Source organism: Pelobates fuscus, chromosome 8, assembly GCF_036172605.1.
Source record: "Pelobates fuscus isolate aPelFus1 chromosome 8, aPelFus1.pri, whole genome shotgun sequence".
Taxonomy (NCBI): Eukaryota; Metazoa; Chordata; class Amphibia; order Anura; family Pelobatidae; genus Pelobates; species Pelobates fuscus.
The window spans coordinates 45,481,091-45,501,396 of NC_086324.1; the positions used below are offsets into that span (position 1 = coordinate 45,481,091).

Consider the following 20,306-nt stretch of genomic DNA (forward strand, 5'->3'; position numbering starts at 1 on the left):
CGCTTTATAAATAATAATAATAATAATAAATGCCCCATGATACACCCATAACCCACAGCACACCACCTCCAGGCAGCTCTGCAATTACATGCTCACAATGTAAAGACAAACTTTGGCCTTCCAATGCAGCTGGCCTAAGACTCCCAGAATTCTTTGAATGCAGTAGATGGGCAGAGGATGATGGGGGTTGTAGTGCCGGAGGCTTTGTTAGGGGTTTTGAGAGGGATTCCTCCTTTTTATTATCAGTAAAGGTGATGTCAGGGTTACACTGTGTGATATGAGGTTTCACTACACGGTCCCCGCTGCACACAGCAGGGGCATGGCACAGGGAGGGCGGCGTCACGTGACCAGCCGAGCCCTCGCCTCCCATCTCGGCAGGTGAACGAGGAAGCGGCGATGACAGCCCAGCAGCGTTCTGCGGTTGCCAAGTAACGGAGCCGCGCTGCATGCCGGGACGCCGCAGAATGCCCACGTTGTGACCTCTCCCCCAGACCCCCTTCTTGCCGCACAACACGGAAGCATGGCGGCCGCCCAGGGATCTCCGGCGTCTTCCTGCTCGCAGCGGCGCCTGCGGATCATCACTGGACACCTGCAGCCGGGAGCTGCGGCCCACATCGCCTCCAGCGACTGCAAGGCCTCGGCGACTCCCGCCGCCTCCATCCCTAAGAAGCGGTAGGTGGGAGGGCTGGGTGCGGTCCTGGGATGGGGTCTGGTCCTTATTGGCATCAGGTGTCAGTGCAGCGCTCTCCATGGGCTTTAATACCCCTCCCCCCAGGGCAGTCCTGGCCACTATACCCCTATGGGCTTTAATACCCCCCCCCGGCAGTCCTAGACACTATACTCCCATGGGCTTTAATACTCCCCCTCGGGAGTCCTGGCCACTATACCCCCATGGTCTTTAATACCCCCCCCCCCCCCCGCCAGGGCAGTCCTGGACACTATACCCCCATGGGCTTTAATACCCCCCCCAGGGCAGTCCTGGCCACTATACCCCCATGGTCTTTAATACCCCCCCCCCGCCAGGGCAGTCCTGGACACTATACCCCCATGGGCTTTAATACCCCCCCCAGGGCAGTCCTGGACACTATACCCCCATGGGCTTTAATAACCCCCCATGGGCACTATACCCCCAGCTATTGCAGGACTACAACTCCCAGCCTGGCACAGCATCATAGGAATTGTAGTCCTGGATCCACAGGATGCACATACTATTATAGATTTATTATCATGAACTTGGTGCTGTGTACTGTTACATGCAGGGACTGCCAGGCGTTTCCCAGCAATGTGGGCAGCTATAGGAAAGCCACTTGTAAATCCCCCTCTAATTCTATGTATATTCTGTGGCTAGACAGGAAAGTTTAAGAAACCAGGCTCCTTTTATTTACAGGCTAGCTAGGAGATTAAAGCAAAAAAAACAGAGTATTAGATCAGGGGTCCTCAAACTCTGGCCCCCCAGATGTTGCTAAACTACAACTCCCAAAGCATCATGGGAGTTGTAGTTTAGCAACATCTGGAGGGCCGGAGTTTGAGGACCGTGCATTAGATGCTTGCAGTAAAAGTGTAGGTGGTGTGTGTGTATCTGATTATACACACACACACAATTATCTACTGCTTGACACCTTCTTATCATATATTTACTTAACGTATGTCCTAATTGAGCCTTTTGGAAACAGTTTCAGTGATAGTGTTTGTATGTGTGTCCATTGGTAAACAGAAATATATTTGTGAAAAGATTGATGGCTGCAATCTTGGAGCAGTTATCTCTTTGCGATTCCATTATTTTTATTGCAGTCATTAAATGCCTGCATAATCAAACATTATTCTAACTGTCCTGATGACTGCACACTGAAAAAAGCACTTTATAAGACACCTGCTCCATTAATTTATTTATAAGTGGTATGTGAGTACATTATACCTCCTCAGTTTTTTTTTTTGGTAAGGGGTTTTAACCTAGCTTTAGAAAATACTTATAGTTCCATACAAGAATGGTTAAGTATGTCCCTGTTTGGGTGATAAATAACATCTAATCTTTTGAAGTAGCAGACAGGTGCTTCACAGTGCCACTAGCCTGATTAATGCTAGTGTAAGTGTCTTAACCTTTTGGTTATTATTGCTTGCTCCGTCATGATTGCAAGATTTTGTTCATGAAGTCTTCCACAAGGTCTTTTTAAAATCTGTTTGTCCATCTAACCCTGTAAAGACCATTAATGAATGCCCTCTGACAATGTTACAATCAGAACATTAAGTAACCTTTTTCCATGATTGATATTCTTGCATGGTTGTTTAGACTTGCCAGTCCTAAATAATTCTGGAGTAAAGTATTCAAGTACCAGATTGTGGTGATGGTATGGCCTGTAGTTGATTTATTATGCAATCTTCAATTGACTGGATTGGCATGTAAAAAGTTAGAAGCTGTTTTTTAAAAAAAACTTTTTTTTAACAGTTTATTTTCAATAACAAAAATAACAGATCTTAAGGGACTCAATAGTCACCAGAATCACTACAGCTTACTGTAGTGGTTCTGGTGTCTATAGCCTGTCCCTGCAGGCTTTTCAAACTATACAATGCCTTTAGAGTTTAGTGTTGCTGGGACCGGATTGACATAAAATCCTGGCTTCTGGTATCACAGGAAGCTGAGCAAAAAGAGCTTGACGCTTACAGCTTCCTCGCTGCCCACCTTGGGACAAAAAGGGCCAAGTCGCACTCGCTATCTCAGCGACCCCTGTAGTTCTGCCACTGCACTGGCAAGCATCGATGCAAGCAGTTGAAGAGACTGACAAACACCTAGGCGCCGGGACAAAATTTCTTCCTGGCGCCTGGGATTTGTCAAATCCTGTATTGCAACTCCCTGTATCATACTCTCTCTACATCCAATTTATTAGGACCAATTAATGTGACAGGCTCTTCCCATGTGTATATAGACACGTATATTAGAATAGGTTCGGCTTTTACTCTCTAATGTGTATAATTGACTTTTAATGGTCTAATTCAGGAAACACCAAAACCCTTTAAATGAATATTATATAGTTGTGATAAAGATGCAGTAGAATCAAATAGACTGTAATTTTACTGCATGGTTTGTGTCTAATTTACCATGATTGTGGTGACCTTCTTTTGGAGTAACATCATTTAGGCAGCCTCTGCAGTGTCTTAGAAATACGTTTTCTGTGTGAAATGTTTTTAATTATTTTTTTTTTTCATTTCTAAATATTCATTAGTTATGGCATTGTATCTTAGTATTGTATTTTGTATTAAATGTCAACTCCCATAATGCCATGTCAGGCATTTGCTGTTTTTAGATTGGAATATGCTCTTTGGGTGTGGAGCCTTTCAACAGAGCCAAGTATGTGTATTATGTGAAGCCTTGTAATCTAAGTTCGTTCATCAAACATTTAGTAGACAACTTTGATTTCTTTGACTGTTGGAACAGGTGGGTTCTCTATAGCAGGCCAAGCCTAAACTTTCAGATATATTAGTTGCTTCTCCCCATCCCATTTGTCACTCAAGGGTTTATTCACTAAATTTTTAATTTAAAATATTAAAATCTAAAACTGACCAACCCTGTGCTGGAACTGTTTAGCCCACTGTTCTCAGCCTGTCATTGCCATCCAAGATTGGACAACTTTGGATATACAATATGGAAGGTTAACTTCTGCATTATTGTAGTAGTGTGCCCTTTAATAAAGTAAAATGTTATATTAGCTGAGTTGTTTAACAAATCACTACATTTTATAAGCCACAGAGAGAGTGGGTGTATAGCAATCACTGCACTATAACTTTGCAATGTTTTAAGTGACTCTTTAAAGGAACACAATAGTGTTAGGAGTACAAACCAGTATTTCTAACTCTACAGTGTCCCTAGTTCAGTGGCACACCCATTTTTAAATTAAAATAATTGGGGGTGTGGGGGGGATAAAAGAGGGGGAGGGAAGGGGCGTTGCCTACCTTTTTCCAGTGCGGCATTCTCCTCCTTCTGTGATGTCATTTAGGTGGTGTGGCTTCCTCCAGCAATGATCAAATCCTCCTCCTCATAAAGGTGCATTGGGGACCTAGTGCGCATGCATGAAGAGTTCTGCTCGTGTATACAAGCTTCCCCATAGGAAACCACTGAATCTAATGCTTTCCTGTGAGCTTCAATTTGATGATGTCTGTCAGTATGACAGCCACTAGAGGTGTATTTAACCCTTCATGTTTGGCAATGTTTTATCTTGAAGGGTTAAAATGACAGAACCACTAAGATGAAGTTTCCTGGGTGACTTTAAAGTTCCTTTAATAAGAATGGCTATGAGTAAATGGTGAACCTGACGATCATGAGCTTGTGCTACCTCTGTATACATTGAAATATTATGTTGTGGTATGTTTACTAAACAGCGAGTCTTGCTCTCAATACTACCAACGGGTTGTCTGAATGTTATTTCCAATATTACTTCCAGATCAGCTATTGGGGCATAAAATGTTTTTAATTTAAACTTTAAACGGTTTTTAATATATGACATAATTTCCCAGTTCAGTTAATAAAGTGATTTTTGTATATATGCATGTATTAGCACTGAAAGAATTGGTTGTAGGAAATAAGTGCATGTCTTGGTTTTGAAAGCAGAGGTGGAACAATTGAGGTATTATTCCCATGCCATTTCTGGCTACCGAAAATATCACTGTGCGAGGGCTGTGACAGCCCAGCAATGCACCGACTAAACTGGAATCAACATATCCATTGTGTCTAAATGACAACACCTCTTGAGACCAATGTTAGACTGATCTCTGTTCTTTAAGACTACTTTTATCTGTGACAAGGAGATAGTTATAACTTTGGACAGGCCTGAAAACACAGATAATAACCTCTGTTTTCTTTGCAAATAGTCTTAATTTCTTATTTTAATGCATTGTCAGTTTATCAGTATAGGTCATTCCTCATTTATTGGAAAATCCCATTTAAAAAAAAAAAAATTATTTAGCATATCACTAAATCCTAGTACTCTTAAAGCAAAACAGTTATTTTTATTATTATTGAGAAAAAGCAATTCAATTTAATATATCCTTCTAGTATATTATTTTGTATTGAATATACTTGTAATTTGTTTTCAGTAATTCTCCTGACATTTGCTCTGTATGATGGCCTTTATGAGCTCTCTTTGATTAGAACCGTGCACAAATTGTGAGGTTGCGAAACTTAAAGGGACACTCCAGGCACCCAGACCACTTCTGCCCATTGGAGTGGTCTGGGTGCCAACTCCCACTACTCTTAACCCTGCAAGTGTAATTATTGCAGTTTTTTATAAACTGCAATAATTACCTTGCAGGGTTAACTCCACCTCTAGTGGCTGTCTACTAGACATTGCCGCGCATGCGCATTAGGTCTCCTCGGCCGGTGGGCGGGATCAGTCTCGCCCACCGGCCGACGCAATGAAGAGGAACAGTGCGGAGGAGGAGACAGCGGCGAGGGACATCGCCGCTGCCTCAGGTAAGTGACTGAAGGGGTTTTCACCCCTTCAGTAACCAGGGATTGGGGGGTGGGAGGGAGAGGGACCCTCCAGTGCCAGGAAAACTGATTGTTTTCCTGGCACTGGAGATTCCCTTTAACAACAGTATTTAAAAAAAAAAAAAAAAAAAAAAAAATAGTTTTTTTTTATTTTATAAAAATGTTTTTGATGATGGGAAATGTAATTTGACATCTTGATGAAACAAGTTTAAAAAAAAAAAAAAAAAAAAAAAAAATCAACAACTTTATTGTTTTAGGATATGGGCTCCCATGTAAAATTATCTGTAATCTGAGGCCTGGACAGTCTCCTGTCAGATTGTCCATTCTTGATGTATGGTTATAGCCCAGGGGTAGGCAACCTACGGCACTAGTGCCATGCACGGCACTCAAGGCTGCTAGAGCCAAACAGGCTCTGTCCTATCAGGAGTCCCAGTGAAACTTCAGATATCTGCTAATACGAAGAGGTGGTGAAGGACAATCCTCAATTTATGCATTGCAGCACATAGAGGAAGTGATCTCAGATCACTTCCTCCCAGCACTTGTGAATGGGAATCCACACTGTAGCAGAGCAGCTTGCAGCTGCTGTTTCAGCTCCGATACTTGAGCTATACCTGGCCAGCCTGGTCCCCACTGGAATCTAGGGAAGCCATCCATACTGCTAGATATACAAAGAAATAACCCTCCCCTCATACAAATAATACGAACAGCCCATACACAAACATACACACAATCCCCACAAACGCAACACCACTAACAATCAACATACATGCACACAACCCCGCATGCAGCATCTCACATGCAATACCCCCAACAGCCCCCACACACTACCAAACACACAAGGTGACATTTCCATCCACACACAATTCCACAAGCAGCCCTCATACACAGCCCACATTCATAGGTATCATACACAATACCATAAAGTACTAATGAACATATACAATATAATAGCTCCTATACGCACAAATACAACGATACAAAGCAATTACAGTATAAATAACAAGCAGAATACTGCAGCATACAGACCTCAATTTAAAAAAAATAGGATCTGCACGCTACGGGACATCACAATCCTTTATCGGCACAGTGCTGCTAAAAGGTTGCCTACCCCTGTTATAGCCAATATATATGTTCTCTAAATAATGTAAATTGCTGTTTCAGTAAACAATGTTTTACATTTCAGAGAAAAGGGACAGCTCCTGTGTATATAGGCACCCAACACATATTTTACTGCCATTTGTTATAGGGAGGTTTCCTACAAGTGAAAAGATTTTTTTCTTTTCTAGTGCTTTTAAATGTAAAAAACGTATAAAATATGAGAAGTGAAAATGTATTGAAGGTTAACATTTAACTGACAAGCCGTCAGAGCACGATACTGTTTGGCAACATAAGACGTGTTAATTTGCTAACACAAGTTAATTTTAATATAGAATTGTATGTTATTACGGGTCATGACAGGTTCACTTTAACAGATAACCGCTCCTGAGGCTCTAAATACAGTATATAAATATGTGATTTAGAAGCTATTCATTATTACTTCAGTTCACTTGCTCTAAAACCCACTCAGCATTGATGCCCCCTGTCTGCAATGAGTGGCTCTCATTGGTGGCCTTTCCCCAAGTTTGACGCTGACATGCCTACTAGTTGTGATGATTGGTGTGAGTCCTGTTTTGAAAGAGTCCCCAATTGGAAGTTGGAGAGTTTTTACCTTGGATACAATAACTCTTAAACTGGTTTGTTCACTAATTTGTTTTTTTTCTGCTTCACAAGTGTGATAAAGATGGTATAGTGAGTTGATTTAGAGACCAAGATTTTATTCCATTACTTGATTTTTGGTTTACTATTGTTTGTTTGGTCTGACTCTGGAAAATGTATGTCTGTATGTAATCTGGAATTTTCTATAGTAACATTTACATTAAAAAAAGAAGACCACACAAACAAAAATCACTACATGACTACCATGAATTACACATTTTCCTGTGCTGGATTCAGAACTGCTCTGATCTCTGACGTGTCAATTCCTTGTCAATCACATACTACACTGTAATCCAAAGATCGCACATACTTTTGACACACCCTCCATTTTCAGTTAGTTCCACTCCCTATTTAATTTTTTTGCTTGAGGAAGTAAAAGTCCGACTAAAATGCTATACTATTCATTATGAATGAATAAAAGTCCATTAGGCTTATTTATACATTTGATATTTTTTGGCTCATCCTTTCTTTAATGTGTATATATCCACTCATATCAGGAGTGTATAGCTTCATTGTTTATGTAAAGAGTGCATCTTTGAATCCATAAGAAAATGCCACAGTGAGCAGGACACTAAGCACAATGGGAAAATGGTGCTGCCATAGTGTAATGGTTAAAATCCCGTCTGACATTCCTACTCCATAATTCACTGCCTGGACACAGACTTCTCTCAGTGAATATTTGAAATTTGCATCACATGCCAAGCCGTGCCAGAACTACCTTGCATTCAGTGCACAATTGAGAATTAAAAATTATTATATATATTTTTAATCTTAATGAAAGCTGTGCTAGTGACTAACTTTTAGTGTGCAGTTAGAATGGTGCTTTCCCTCTAAATTCACAGATTCTCTGTCACAGGCAGACTTTATTGGAAGCCTGACTTCACACACTTCAAAGCTAAGGGCAGAGGGACTCCAGTGTGAGGAAAACTGTTTTGTATTTATTACACTATAATGTTCCTTCAAGGAGGTTTGTTTAAGTGGAATTGATCATAATAGTGGAGCTTGTGTATTTGAATGAAGTAAACTTTGCCTTCTATTTTGGGGTAAAAGGTAGAAAAACTAAAGTTATACTTTGCCATAAAGTATACCTAAACTTGGTGTATTTTGTGCTTTTTTATTATTATTTTTTCTGGGGCAAATTTGGGCACATGTAGGTCAATGGCACCTTATCTGACATTGAAACCTGTTCTGTTTTTAGAACCTGCCCATTTATTTAATCCAGCACATCCACATATCAAATGAAAATAATAGGAACAACAAAGAGATTGGCCAACATGAGTGTGATATTTGATTAAAGTGGCAATGTCACCGTCTGGGAACTTTGCAAAATTTGCAAAAATCCCTGATGGTGACATTGTCACTGGGGGGAGGGAAAGGTGAAATGTAATTACCAGAACCTGTCACTCGTGGGTACCACCATCTATTCCCAACTGGTGCCGACGTCACTGCTGTATTCTCACATATCCTTGTATTGGTGCAGGTTATATTCAAAGCATTACAAACTTACCAGAATACATTTTAATTAATTTGTACAGTGACAGAAAGGGCCAGATTGCTGGAGGTTAGATGTAAGCAGGGGGTGGGATGGCTGATATATTGGTGGCCTTTCAGGATGGCGACACCAACCGTGCTGAAGAGGAAGTAATTTTGAATTAACCTCTCCTAAACCAATTGAATACTTTGTTTACCAGTGGGACAATTGATATATTTAGTGTATAAGAAGAAGGTCACTAAACTAGATAGGCACATGTGTATATTCCTAACACTTTAGTGTTCCTTTAAGTTGGCTGTTCTTTTAGTTCTTTTAGTTTGCACCTCGTGAGTTGTTTATCTAAATTGGTGCTTTTACTTCCTCCTTGTGCTTTTTCCCCCCTCTCTTTTCAGGAAGTAGCAAAATGTGTGGTAAGAGAGCTATTAGTATTGTGCTTGCATGCAATCCTTATTATATTCCTTACAGTCTCACTTCAGACCTTATATCACGACTTGTGAGTATTTGTGGCAGGATCCTTCACGATTCTTCATCATTTTTCTCAGTACCGAGCCTAAATACAATTGCAATGCCCACTGACGGTTTTTTTTTTGTTTTCTTTTTCCTATCTTGAAATAGTGTAATACCTGCATTATTTGAAAACTGAAGTTCACACAACAAATGGTTGAGTTTACCCAAGCTTATACCAAAAGTACTGTAAAGTAGCACCCGAAGCATCATATTGTTTTTGGACTCTGTACTCCAATTTTTATGTGCTGTGGCACAGGTAATGCAGAAGTGGACTTTCTGGTGATAGTGATAGGCTGAGAACACGTGGTTAGCCAAAGAGGCTATTGGGGAGTTCACCTTTCTTTTACCGGAGTTCTCAGCTGAAATTGAAGTTGCAGTTTTTTAACCCCTTAAGGACCAAGCTTCTGGAATAAAAGGGAATCATGACGTGTCCCACACGTCATGTGTCCTTAAGGGGTTAAACAGCTTGAAAATGGTTTGACAGACTGGGAGGCAGGCTCCCAAACAGTCTATAACCTATTTTTCTATTCTATTTTTAATAGCCTAATTTAGGAGCATGCCAGGCAGCTGCAGAAACGAAACTTTTTTTTATTTATTTTTTTTACTGTAAGCATAAGGAATGATTAATTCCTTTGTAAAGTGAGAATAGTGGGGAGTTAAGGAAAGACACTAAAAGCAGTAAGGTGTTAAACAGAGACATACAAAGAGGTAGAGAAACAAGGGTTTTCGCGTAAATATAAACTGCCCCCCCAGTAATTTAATAATAATAAAAAAAAATAATAATAAAAAAAAATATATATATATATATACTGCCCACCCCCTGTAATTTAATATATATATTATTATTATTATTATTATTACAGGACCCTGCTCAATGAGCTTACATGCTAGAGGGAGTGGGGTAAAGTGACACAAAAGGTAAGGATAGTATTAGACTAGTGACAGTTGCAAGAGAGGAATCAGTCGGGAGCTATTAACAGCTTGATACGCTTTTATGAAGAAGTGGGTTTTTAATGATTTTTTTGAAGGTGGAGACTGGGTGAGCATCTAACGAAGGAGGGAAGTGAGTTCCACAGGAACGGTGCAGCCCTGGAAAAGTCTTGAAGGCGAGCATCAGAGGTGGGAGTACGGACAGAAGATAGACGTAAGTCTTCAGCAGAGCGTAAGGGCCTAGACGGGACATAGTTGTGTATTAGTGAGGATAGATAGGTGGGAGCAGCGTTATGTAGAGATTTGAAAGCAAGAACCAGAATTTTAAATTGAGCCCTATATCTTACAGGAAGCCAATGTAGGGACTGACAGACGGGTGAGGCGTTGGAGTTGCGGGCGGACAGGAAGATGAGCCTCGCCGCCGAAATCATTTTAGAATGCGCAAGTTGGGAGCACATAAGACCACTGAGAAGCGGATTACAGTAGTCAAGGCAAGAAAGAACAATGGAATGAACCAGCAACTTAGTCGCATCTGGCATTAAGTAGGGGGTCGGATGCACGCAATGTTTTTGAGATGGAAATGACAGGATTTAGCGATAGATTGAACTTGAGGCATGAAGGAGAGGTCCAAGTCAAAGAGAACACTTGGCAGCGAGCCTGCGTGGTGGAGCAGATGTTAGCACCGTTGGAGGGAGTCAGACACAGGAGTAGCAACACTTGAGGGAGGAAAGACTAGAATTTCAGTTTTGGTCAAGTTGAGTTTAAGGAAGTGGGCAGCCATCCAGTAAGAAATAGCAGAAAGGCAGTCAGAGACACTAGTCAAGAGGGATGGGGAGAGATCAGGAGAGGACAGGTAGGTTTGTGTGTTATCCGCATAGGAATGATATTGGAAGCCAAAGGAGCCAAGTAATTTACCAAGGGAGGCAGTATAGACGGAGAACAGTATGGGACCAAGTACTGAACCTTGGGGGACACCAACAGAGAGGAGTTGGGGAGAAGCAGAGCCAGAGAAAGAAACACTGAAAGAGCACTTGTAGACCGATATTGCGGAGGATGAGAAGAAGCTGTTGATGATCAACAGTGTCAAAAGATGCAGACAGATCAAGGAGAATTAGGATAGAGTAGTGGCCACGAGATTTTGCAGCGAGTAGATCATTGGATACTTTGGTCAGTTCCGTTTCCACAGAGTACTTGGCATGGAAACCAGACTGAAGCGGGTCTAGCAGAGAGTTAGACTCAAGGAAGTCTGTCAGTCTTGCATACACAACTCTTTCAAGAATCTGGATGCAAAAGGCAGTAGCTAGATAGGACGGTTGTTGCATGGGGAGTTAGGGTCAATCTTCCCTGATTGTAGAGATCTTGTCAGGGAAGTGAGTTGCAAAGTCTGAGGCGGTCAAGTTAGTAGGTTGAGGAGGAACAATAGGGCGAAGAAGAGTTAAATATGTGAAATAGTCGTTTGGGTTCACGGGAGAGTGTCGTTATGAGGGTATTGAAGTAATTTACTTTTGCAGAGGAAAGAGCCAAGCTGTATGAGCGAAGCATAAATTTATAGTGGAGAAATAATTATATTCTAGGGGAGTGGGCAGTTTCAAGGTGCCAACAGAAATTTCTGCCCTGGATGTCAAGTGCCTAAGATATGTCTCTTTTGGCGCCCTTTTTTTAATGTCTGTTTTTTTTTTTTTTAATTCTTTATTTTTGGTGCATAGCATAAACGATACATATGTGCTGGCAATGCCCCAACAGCTGTTGCCGAATGGATCAACATAGATCAGTAATGGTTAGGCATGTATAACCGTGCACATTTTTGTTTTTTTGTTAAAGTGGTGTAAACAGTGTAATTCTAGCAATAAACGTTAACCAAACGTGTGGTCTGACTAATGGTGTATAAATATATATTGAGCAGTCTAAGTTCATTGATGGGTGAGTGTCTCCCCATAGCCATGTGTAGCGAGGGATCGTGGGCCCCCTCTCTAAGCGGGAGAGTACTACATTTGCTCGCACCTGAGTTCCGTGTCGGTACCCTGTGGAGTGTCCGTCTGTGCAGGGGTTTGGCGTGCCCGTGTGTGGGTGATAATTTTTTCGCTAGTCGGGGCGAAACCCGTTGCGCAAGTCTTAGGGGGGATTAAGTACGCTTGAAAAACCCTGCGGCATTTGGGGGCGGGGGGGGGGGGAGAGGGGGTATAGCATTGTGAGGCCGGCCATTGGGGGGGGGGGGGGGTTGTTGGTGCGGTGTGTCCTGGGGTTAATTTGTCTTTTCAAGACCTGATATACCACATTGTTAGTTTGTTTTTACTGTAAAAGCAAGTTATTTACACTTGTTTTGGTAACTTCTGTAGCAGTAGAATCTTGCAACTGCTTAGAGCAAAACATGGTTACTTTAAAGAATACATTGGAAAAGAAACAAAACAAATTGAATATTTAAATGCTTTTACTGGCTATTTGCAGGTATGCAGTTTAAGTATTTTATAGCAATCCTTTGGGAAGAAATCCTCACTGTAACACACAATTATCCTTATTATTCATAACAAACTAATTTCTTAACCATGAGGAGAGAAGTAGAATGTCATTGGTGACATGTAAATGCACAAACAAGGAAGTGGTAAGAAGCTGTCTAGTAAAGTAGGTAACCTATATAGAACATTTAAAGGGAAAGTCCACTTTTATATTTCCTTCTTTTGGTAATAACATTGTGGACAGTCAGCTCTTCGAGGGACCCACCATTCATTAAAGATGTAAGAATGCATGGAATCATTTTTGATGTGTATTTTTTCCCCCAAATTCAAAGCAGTGCAGACGAACACTTGCATCTTCGATCCACGCTATGCTGGGTTTATGAATGAACTTTGGCATCTATAGGTTTTTATGAGAGAACACACATGGCGTCCATAAATAGATGAGATAAGCTGCTTGGCATTCATGAAATTGGATGTCAAAGATGTACAATGCATATTGCATATGCCACTTTGCTTTCCACGTGTTATACCACTGCCCGCCTCAATTATATGTTTTCACACGTATAAATCATTGGGATCTTTTCTCCCCCATCTACTGCATCAGTGGGTGGTCTTGTCTGTGGAAATAATGGTTTAGACTTCCAGTGACTTGGAAAATAATTATCCTTAAAATGGTTACTCTCCAAGCAAGGCCAATTGCTGTGCAGAGGTGGGGATACTGGAGGTTAGGTGTTACTATACGGTAGTGGTGATGCGGAAGCTATCAAACGGACAGTCCACTACCCAAGAACAAGTAAATAAAACTATGGTTTAGTAGATATACTCCAAATGAAAACATGCATAAATGTCTAAAGCCTTTGCAACTCCTTCCCTTCTAATCCCACCCAGACTTTCTGTGGCTGTCCAATTACAGACTTCACAATACAGCTGAATGTGAAATATTTGCATGGCCGGTTTTTCTGGGCTGTGGCTTGCCACTTGAGTTTAAACAAATTATGTGATGTAACGAGCAGTTGTCTGACAGCCTGGGGGTTAATTTTAAAAGTGCCAATTTCTATTGCAATCTGCACTTTTTGTAAAGTGAAAAAAAGGACACACTCTTCACACTTCATCATGCAGTGATGGCTGCAGAGAAATTGTCTCTGTCTATGGAGGATCTCGCGGGACCCTCCATAGATCTTAATGCGGTACTCTCGCATGCGCGGGATTACAGCAGTGACGTAGACTCCTGGCAGCTGACATGCCTGCCGCAGAAAAAGACCTGTCGGAAGAAGATGGTGGTCTCACCATAAACTCTCCTTTACCTGTCTCCTTCCCCCAGGGCCACCGGACTCCCAGTGGCAATGTCACAGTCAGGGGTCTTTGCAACTCATGCAAAGTTCCCAGACGGTGACAGTGCCGCCTTAATGCTAAATTATGTATTTGTTTTTTTTGGGCGGGGTTATACATTTTAAAGAAATCTGAGCAGCTTAACCCAATACATTCTGGTGTAATTTCCAGATAAGTGATGTCTTTCTAAGTAATATTGTTGCGGAACTCCAGGGTCCAGTGCCATCACCTATTCCTCTAGGAAGTCTCAATGGGTGGATTTGCAGAAGTTCCTAACCAAGATGACCAGATTGATGAGGGCACGCTATGAGAACAAGCAGAAGCTGAGATAATGGACTGCTTCCATTGTGCCTCCAGGAGAGTCCCTTTTATGTACTTGCTTGACATTCTAGTGGTTTACTTTAATATTGTCCTATTTAATAAATATTTTAACTACAATTTAAAAAAACAAACTGAAAAAAACTGCCATGTGACAGTCTACATGTTCTTTAAAAAAACAGTAGGGAGTATTTCAAACATTAGCCGATATAAATGAGCAGATTGTTGTCTTATTTATTTTCATTTATCACTCCTATTAATGCTTCTTTTTCAATATCTCCCTCTATCTCCCTTCACCTGCTGTGTATAATAATTACTCTAAACATTTATACCTGGATAGTAGCGCAGGACTTGAAATGTTGAGCCCTGTTATCTGCCACTGCAAAGCCAAGAGGGTCCATGGCATATTTTGCCAGGGATGAGTTTATACTACCAATGGCTGAATTTTCACTTGCCGTTGGCTAGTGAAGAGTGGACATTTTGAGCCATGTGCACTTTTCAAATCCACATTTCTCACTAGTGCACTGTCCATGGATTCTGCATTGAAACGGAGGCCAATGGATGAGACAGAGGGACCTGGACTCCCAGGCACCATAACAACTTCATTAAGACGAAGTTGGTGTATTGCCCGAACACTCCTTTAACAATTCATAACTTGCTTTATATATAAGGGGACACACCAGGCTGGAGTAGATCACTTGTAAATTTCTTCTTATTAATTATGCAAATCATATATTAAAACAATAAAAAGGGCAAACAGTTTACTTCTAAATGTTTGTTGAAAAATTGTAGTTTCTGCAGAGAGCAGGAAGTATGAAAGAATTATCAGCCAGTCTTGGCTATCACACTGTTTCCATGGGAATGTTATGCATACTCAACACAAACATTTCCAGTTATTTAGGATTTGTATGGCTTACTAACTTTTCTGCAAAATGAAATGGTTCACAGGGAAGCTGCTGGGGTCACCAGGTGTACAAGACCTTGCCTCTTCAGCAATTGTAGGAAAATTACAGTTGTGTGGAAGCTGAGTGGGTTTGATTTAAATTGCTAGTCAGTAGATTTTGATTTAAATTTTAAATCCACATTTTTCAGTGTAAAACCTTACTCTCGTTGGTTATAATTTTATTTCCACACCAGATGATTTCATCTGTATAATAACTTTTCAGATTAGTTTAACTGTTATATCAGAACTGATTTTATTATATACCATTGGAAATATATAAATGATGAACTTATTGCAAAGTGAACTGCTTTTAGTTCAATAGGTTAATCACTCGTATATGGAGAACAACTTAAATTGTTTTATTTAACTGAAACAATAAAATTATAGAACATGCATATTCTTGAGCGGTCGTCGATTGAACGATCGTGGGGTCAGGTCGTGTGACATTGCGTGTCTCAGTGTCTATATCCTGTCCATTTTTCCAACTTAAAGGGAAACTCCAGTGCCAGGAAAACAATCCATTTTCCTGGCACTGGAGGGTCCCTCTCCCTCCCACCCCCCAATCCCCAGTTACTGAAGGGGTGAAAACCCCTTCAGTCACTTACCTGAGGCAGCGGCGATGTCCCTCGTCGCTGCCTCCTCCTCTGCGCCGCTCCTCCCTGTGATTCCGGTGGGCGAGACTGATCCCGCCCACCATCCGAGGAGACCTACTGCGCATGCGCGGCAATGCCGCGCATGTGCATTAGCGCTCCCCATAGGAAAGCATTGAAAACGAATTTCAAGGCTTTCCTATGGGGATTTGAGCGACGCTGGAGGTCCTCACACAGCGTGAGGACGTCCAACGACGCTCTAGCACAGATAATCTGTGCTATGAGTCAGGAAGTTCCCTCTAGTGGCTTTCTAGTAGATAGCCACTAGAGGTGGAGTTAACCCTGCAAGGTAATTATTGCAGTTTATAAAAAAATGCAATAATTACACTTGCAGGGTTAGGAGTAGTGGGAGTTGGCACCCAGACCACTCCAATGAGCAGAAGTGGTCTGGGTGCCTGGAGTGTCCCTTTAAGTTTGCAATAATTTTAACGTGGGCAATTGTGGTTTCAGCTCTTGCAGGTTAATGCATGTATGTTAACACTGTTTCAGGGCCCATTCTAAGACAATGTGCCCAAATAAAGCATTTCCTAAACCATACCTCACGTGTGTGAACCTCAGATTATTCACCCCTTTGTTACAACTACACCCATCACGCCATTTCAGTAACTACCTTATAACGGGACTGACTGAGGGATTTCACACCGGGTTGATACATTTACCTACAGGCACACTGGAATGTGACAACCTACTATCCACATTAGATGTCCCACAGTTGGTACACAAACTTATCATGATCGAGGTAAACCAAGGGTTTTTGTTGGGCCCATTCTTTTCACCACCCTTCACATCTTGGAGAACCAACCCCATTGGGGTTGTCACGGGAAAAAACTCACTCAAACCTAGACTGATCATTGATTTATCAGCACCACATTCCTCCACGGTCCCCAGCCTGAACTCACTCATACCTTCCGAAGAGTTTTCACTACATTACGCCACTATCGACCATGCCATAGGTGCCATCATTAAAGCAGGCACACGGGCATGGTTAAGTAAAACGGATGTAGTGAATGCCTTCAAGTTACTTCCCATGCACCCTTCCCTTTGGCACCTTCACTGCATTAAATGGCAAGGGTTATATTATTTCTTCACCCGTCTCACTTTTGGCTCCAAAAGTAGCCCACGTATTTTTGACACATTTGCAGAGGCTTTGTGTTGGTTATTACTTAATGTGTGTAAATGTCCTTCCGTTGTTCTCAATCGTGAGGAAATCATCCAGATAGTGAATAACATACTCCCCCCAAGTAGTTTGAAACACATGTTGGCTTTGTTTGAATCCCTCACTATCCCAGTCTCCCCGCACAAGGTGTTGGGTCCCGACACCAACATGCAATTTTTGGGGATACAACTAGACACTGTACACATGCAGGCTAGCCTCCCTCAGGACAAAATTGAGCATGCCCACTTTTATTACAGGCCTACAGCTTTGTCTGTTCCGGCACACCACAACTGACTGGTCCCAACTCATTGATGTTATGGTTATTATATGCTAGATTTCTGTATACGACTATATTGCCCCAACTACAAATATATATATGCCATTATTATGTTAACTGTTTTTCTATATTACACAAAACATTAATAAATAAAATATTGGGAGCAGCCGAGCTAGACGGACGCACATCGCATGAGCTCCGCACTAAACAGGGTATTTACCGGAGATAAAATCACCACGGTGACCCACAAACGGTGGCAGAGACTCTCAAAACTACTATGGGTTGAAAGAGCAAGAAGCTCAAGCCAGAAAAACCCAAACTCGGCATGGACATCGCGGATCTTTTGAAGCAAGCGCATGGCGCGGCCAGGCCTAAAATGGCTGCCGACTATGATGACTTCTCAGACACCTCAGGAGACTCACTCCTAAACGGGAGAACACCCCTCTCGCCGCCTCAGCAGCAAGCTCCGATGATACCCCGGGGGGCAGACACCCAGCCGGTGACCACGGCCACATTAAAAGACCTGCTGGCGGGCCTACAGAAAACACTCCAGGCCGATGTAGCCGCCCTGCGCTCCGACCTCGCGGGCCTCGTAGGCCGCATTGAATCTGTGGAAACAACAAATAAACAGCGTCTTACGCAGATTGGCGCATTAGAAGAAGTGAGAAGCCTTAAAAGACAACAACTATCTTTTGAGCAGCGCTTTGCCCTCCTTGAAGACACTCGGCGCCGCAACAATATTAAGATACGGGGTGTACCTGACAACCTAGCGGAGGCAGAACTCCCACACATGATACGGAGACTGCTCTGCGAAATCCTGACTCCCAAACAAGCCAAAGCCATTCAAGTAGAGGGGATCTTCCGTATACCGAAGCCCCGTAGGGCACCAGCAGCAGCCTCAGGCGACATAGTGCTACGACTTGCTTGTTCCAGAGATAAGGCGATGGTAATGGCGGCACTAAATGACAAGTCACCGCAACAATTTGAAAATATGGCGTTGACTTTTTACAATGACCTCTCCAGAGAAACTCTTCAGTGGAGAAACTCCCTGCGACCATTCACAACAGCTCTCCGAAACGGGGGTATCCCCTACCGATGGCGCTCAACTTGGAAGCTACTGCTCACAAAGGACAATATCCCCTATGAGATACGGGACCTGGATGAGGCAACCGCACTGCTAGTAACCCTTGGCCTCCCGCAGGACGCTTTGACCAAGCCTGGTACACGAGGCACTCCGAAACCGCCGCATGCCTGGGACATGGCGAGGATCACCGCGTTTGTCCCGGCTGACCAACGTGCCACAGCCGCAACCTGAGCGGACTCTCCAAATGTGTTCAACTGTTATGTTTTATTAGCTAACACCTGTTTTTCACCTTAGTTAAAGCTTGCCAATGCCTTCCACCCACCGACAAGGGTCATTATGGCCCTCAGCGTAAGCTCACTTCCCCCCCCGCCTCTGTACTCTTAGTTGAGCCCTCTACAACTTAAATTACACACAGGGGCGTAAAATTTACCCAAGCCCAGTGCACTGCCTAGGCGACAACAGCACGCCAAAGCCGCCTTAAGTGAACTCATTGCCCACTCATAGGTGTATACTGGGCATACCGACCGCTATGTAACCTGCCTGATCATATCAGAGGATGAGAGAGCGATTGCCCCCCCTAACGTTATAATGAGGGTGTCATTTCCTCGGTAGCAGCTAGAGTTACCGCAGTCATACCGGCCTAACATGCCTAACTTTTATTTGGACTGAAAACAGTCCCTAATCTGTGCCTATAATAATCTGCAAAAGCTCTTCACTTAGTCACACGCTCCTGACACCACATGGCAATTGGTTACCTCCTTAATTTTGTATAATCTGAATGCTATACTGATCTGTATCTTAACTATAGGTATATTGAACGTTGTACAAAGTTACCTCATTTTAAAATAGCGACACATCATCGCTAACATAACGCTCATGAGGCATCTAAGCCATTCTACTAGCTGATGTACCACTCATAACATTACCACCATCAGCTCTGTTGCGGGCTCTGGTACCCTCATTGTGGCCGAACAACTTGTTGAGCAATTTCACTTTCCTTTTCTGTTCTCTTTTTATTTTTTATCATATATACACTAGATGAGCGATGTACTTAACACTTAAACTTGTAACTCCTATGTCATAATCTAATTGTGACCTTCACGTCACACGCAAGACTTATTCCTGCTCACAGCCTGTTTTTGCAATTATAATCATTGTTTAATGTTGTACTACTTCCACATGTTTAAAAAATACTGTGCCTGCTAATCTTGTTCCTCACAAGTAACGCGTGAGAAAAGACTGAGGAATGCCTTTGGGACACCTCAGACCTGCCTGTATTATTAACACGCACATCAAAAATAAAGAATTTATAAAAAAAAAAAAAAAAATATATTGAAAGATCTATAGTTTAAACTTCCTTTACTGCACATTCTGTTTAACTTAGAAATACTTATCTCCTGTTCTATTAATAGCCTTCTAAACCCTTCAGGAGCCTCCTGTGTGTGATTTAAAGTTCAATTTACAGAGTAGGATATAAAAAGTATTGAGCAGGTAGACTGCAGTGGCATTATAAACACGCCCAAACTGCTTCAATAAACTCAAGTTGTTCTGGTGCCTATAGTGTACCTTTTAAACTGCAATGATTTGCTCTCTTAACTGGGTCCCCGATGTGTACCAGGCCTTCTTTGATGCTAGCTGATAGTGCTTCTGCCGGGCACTCATTGGCTGAGAGCATCATCCTGGAATGATCCTCTGAGCAAAGAATATGCACAGAATGCCTGCAACTCTTGTTCTTGGCTGGCTAATGATGTAATAGTGACACGGCCAGAGGTGGAGTTACAACAATATAAAATATCTAAGTATGGGCAGAGTTTTATATTGTAATGCTGCACATAAAGACTCTAAGCACTATCATCACTTCAAGCCAATGAAGTGGCCATAGAGCTTATTTATTTTAAATCGTTTGTTCACTTGCCCTGTGTGGACGTGAACT

At 42.1% G+C, this 20,306-nt stretch overlaps 1 protein-coding gene across 1 annotated transcript in view; it reads left to right on the forward strand.

Moving 5' to 3' along the window:
- Positions 1–374: 374 nt before the first annotated feature.
- AGPS (alkylglycerone phosphate synthase) overlaps positions 375–20,306 on the forward strand; it is a 167,103-nt gene continuing 147,171 nt past the window's right edge. The window contains exon 1 of the mRNA XM_063429777.1: positions 375–672. Coding sequence (XP_063285847.1) covers positions 521–672 — 152 coding nt within the window. The 5' untranslated portion in view covers positions 375–520. The remainder of the gene's footprint in view (positions 673–20,306) is intronic.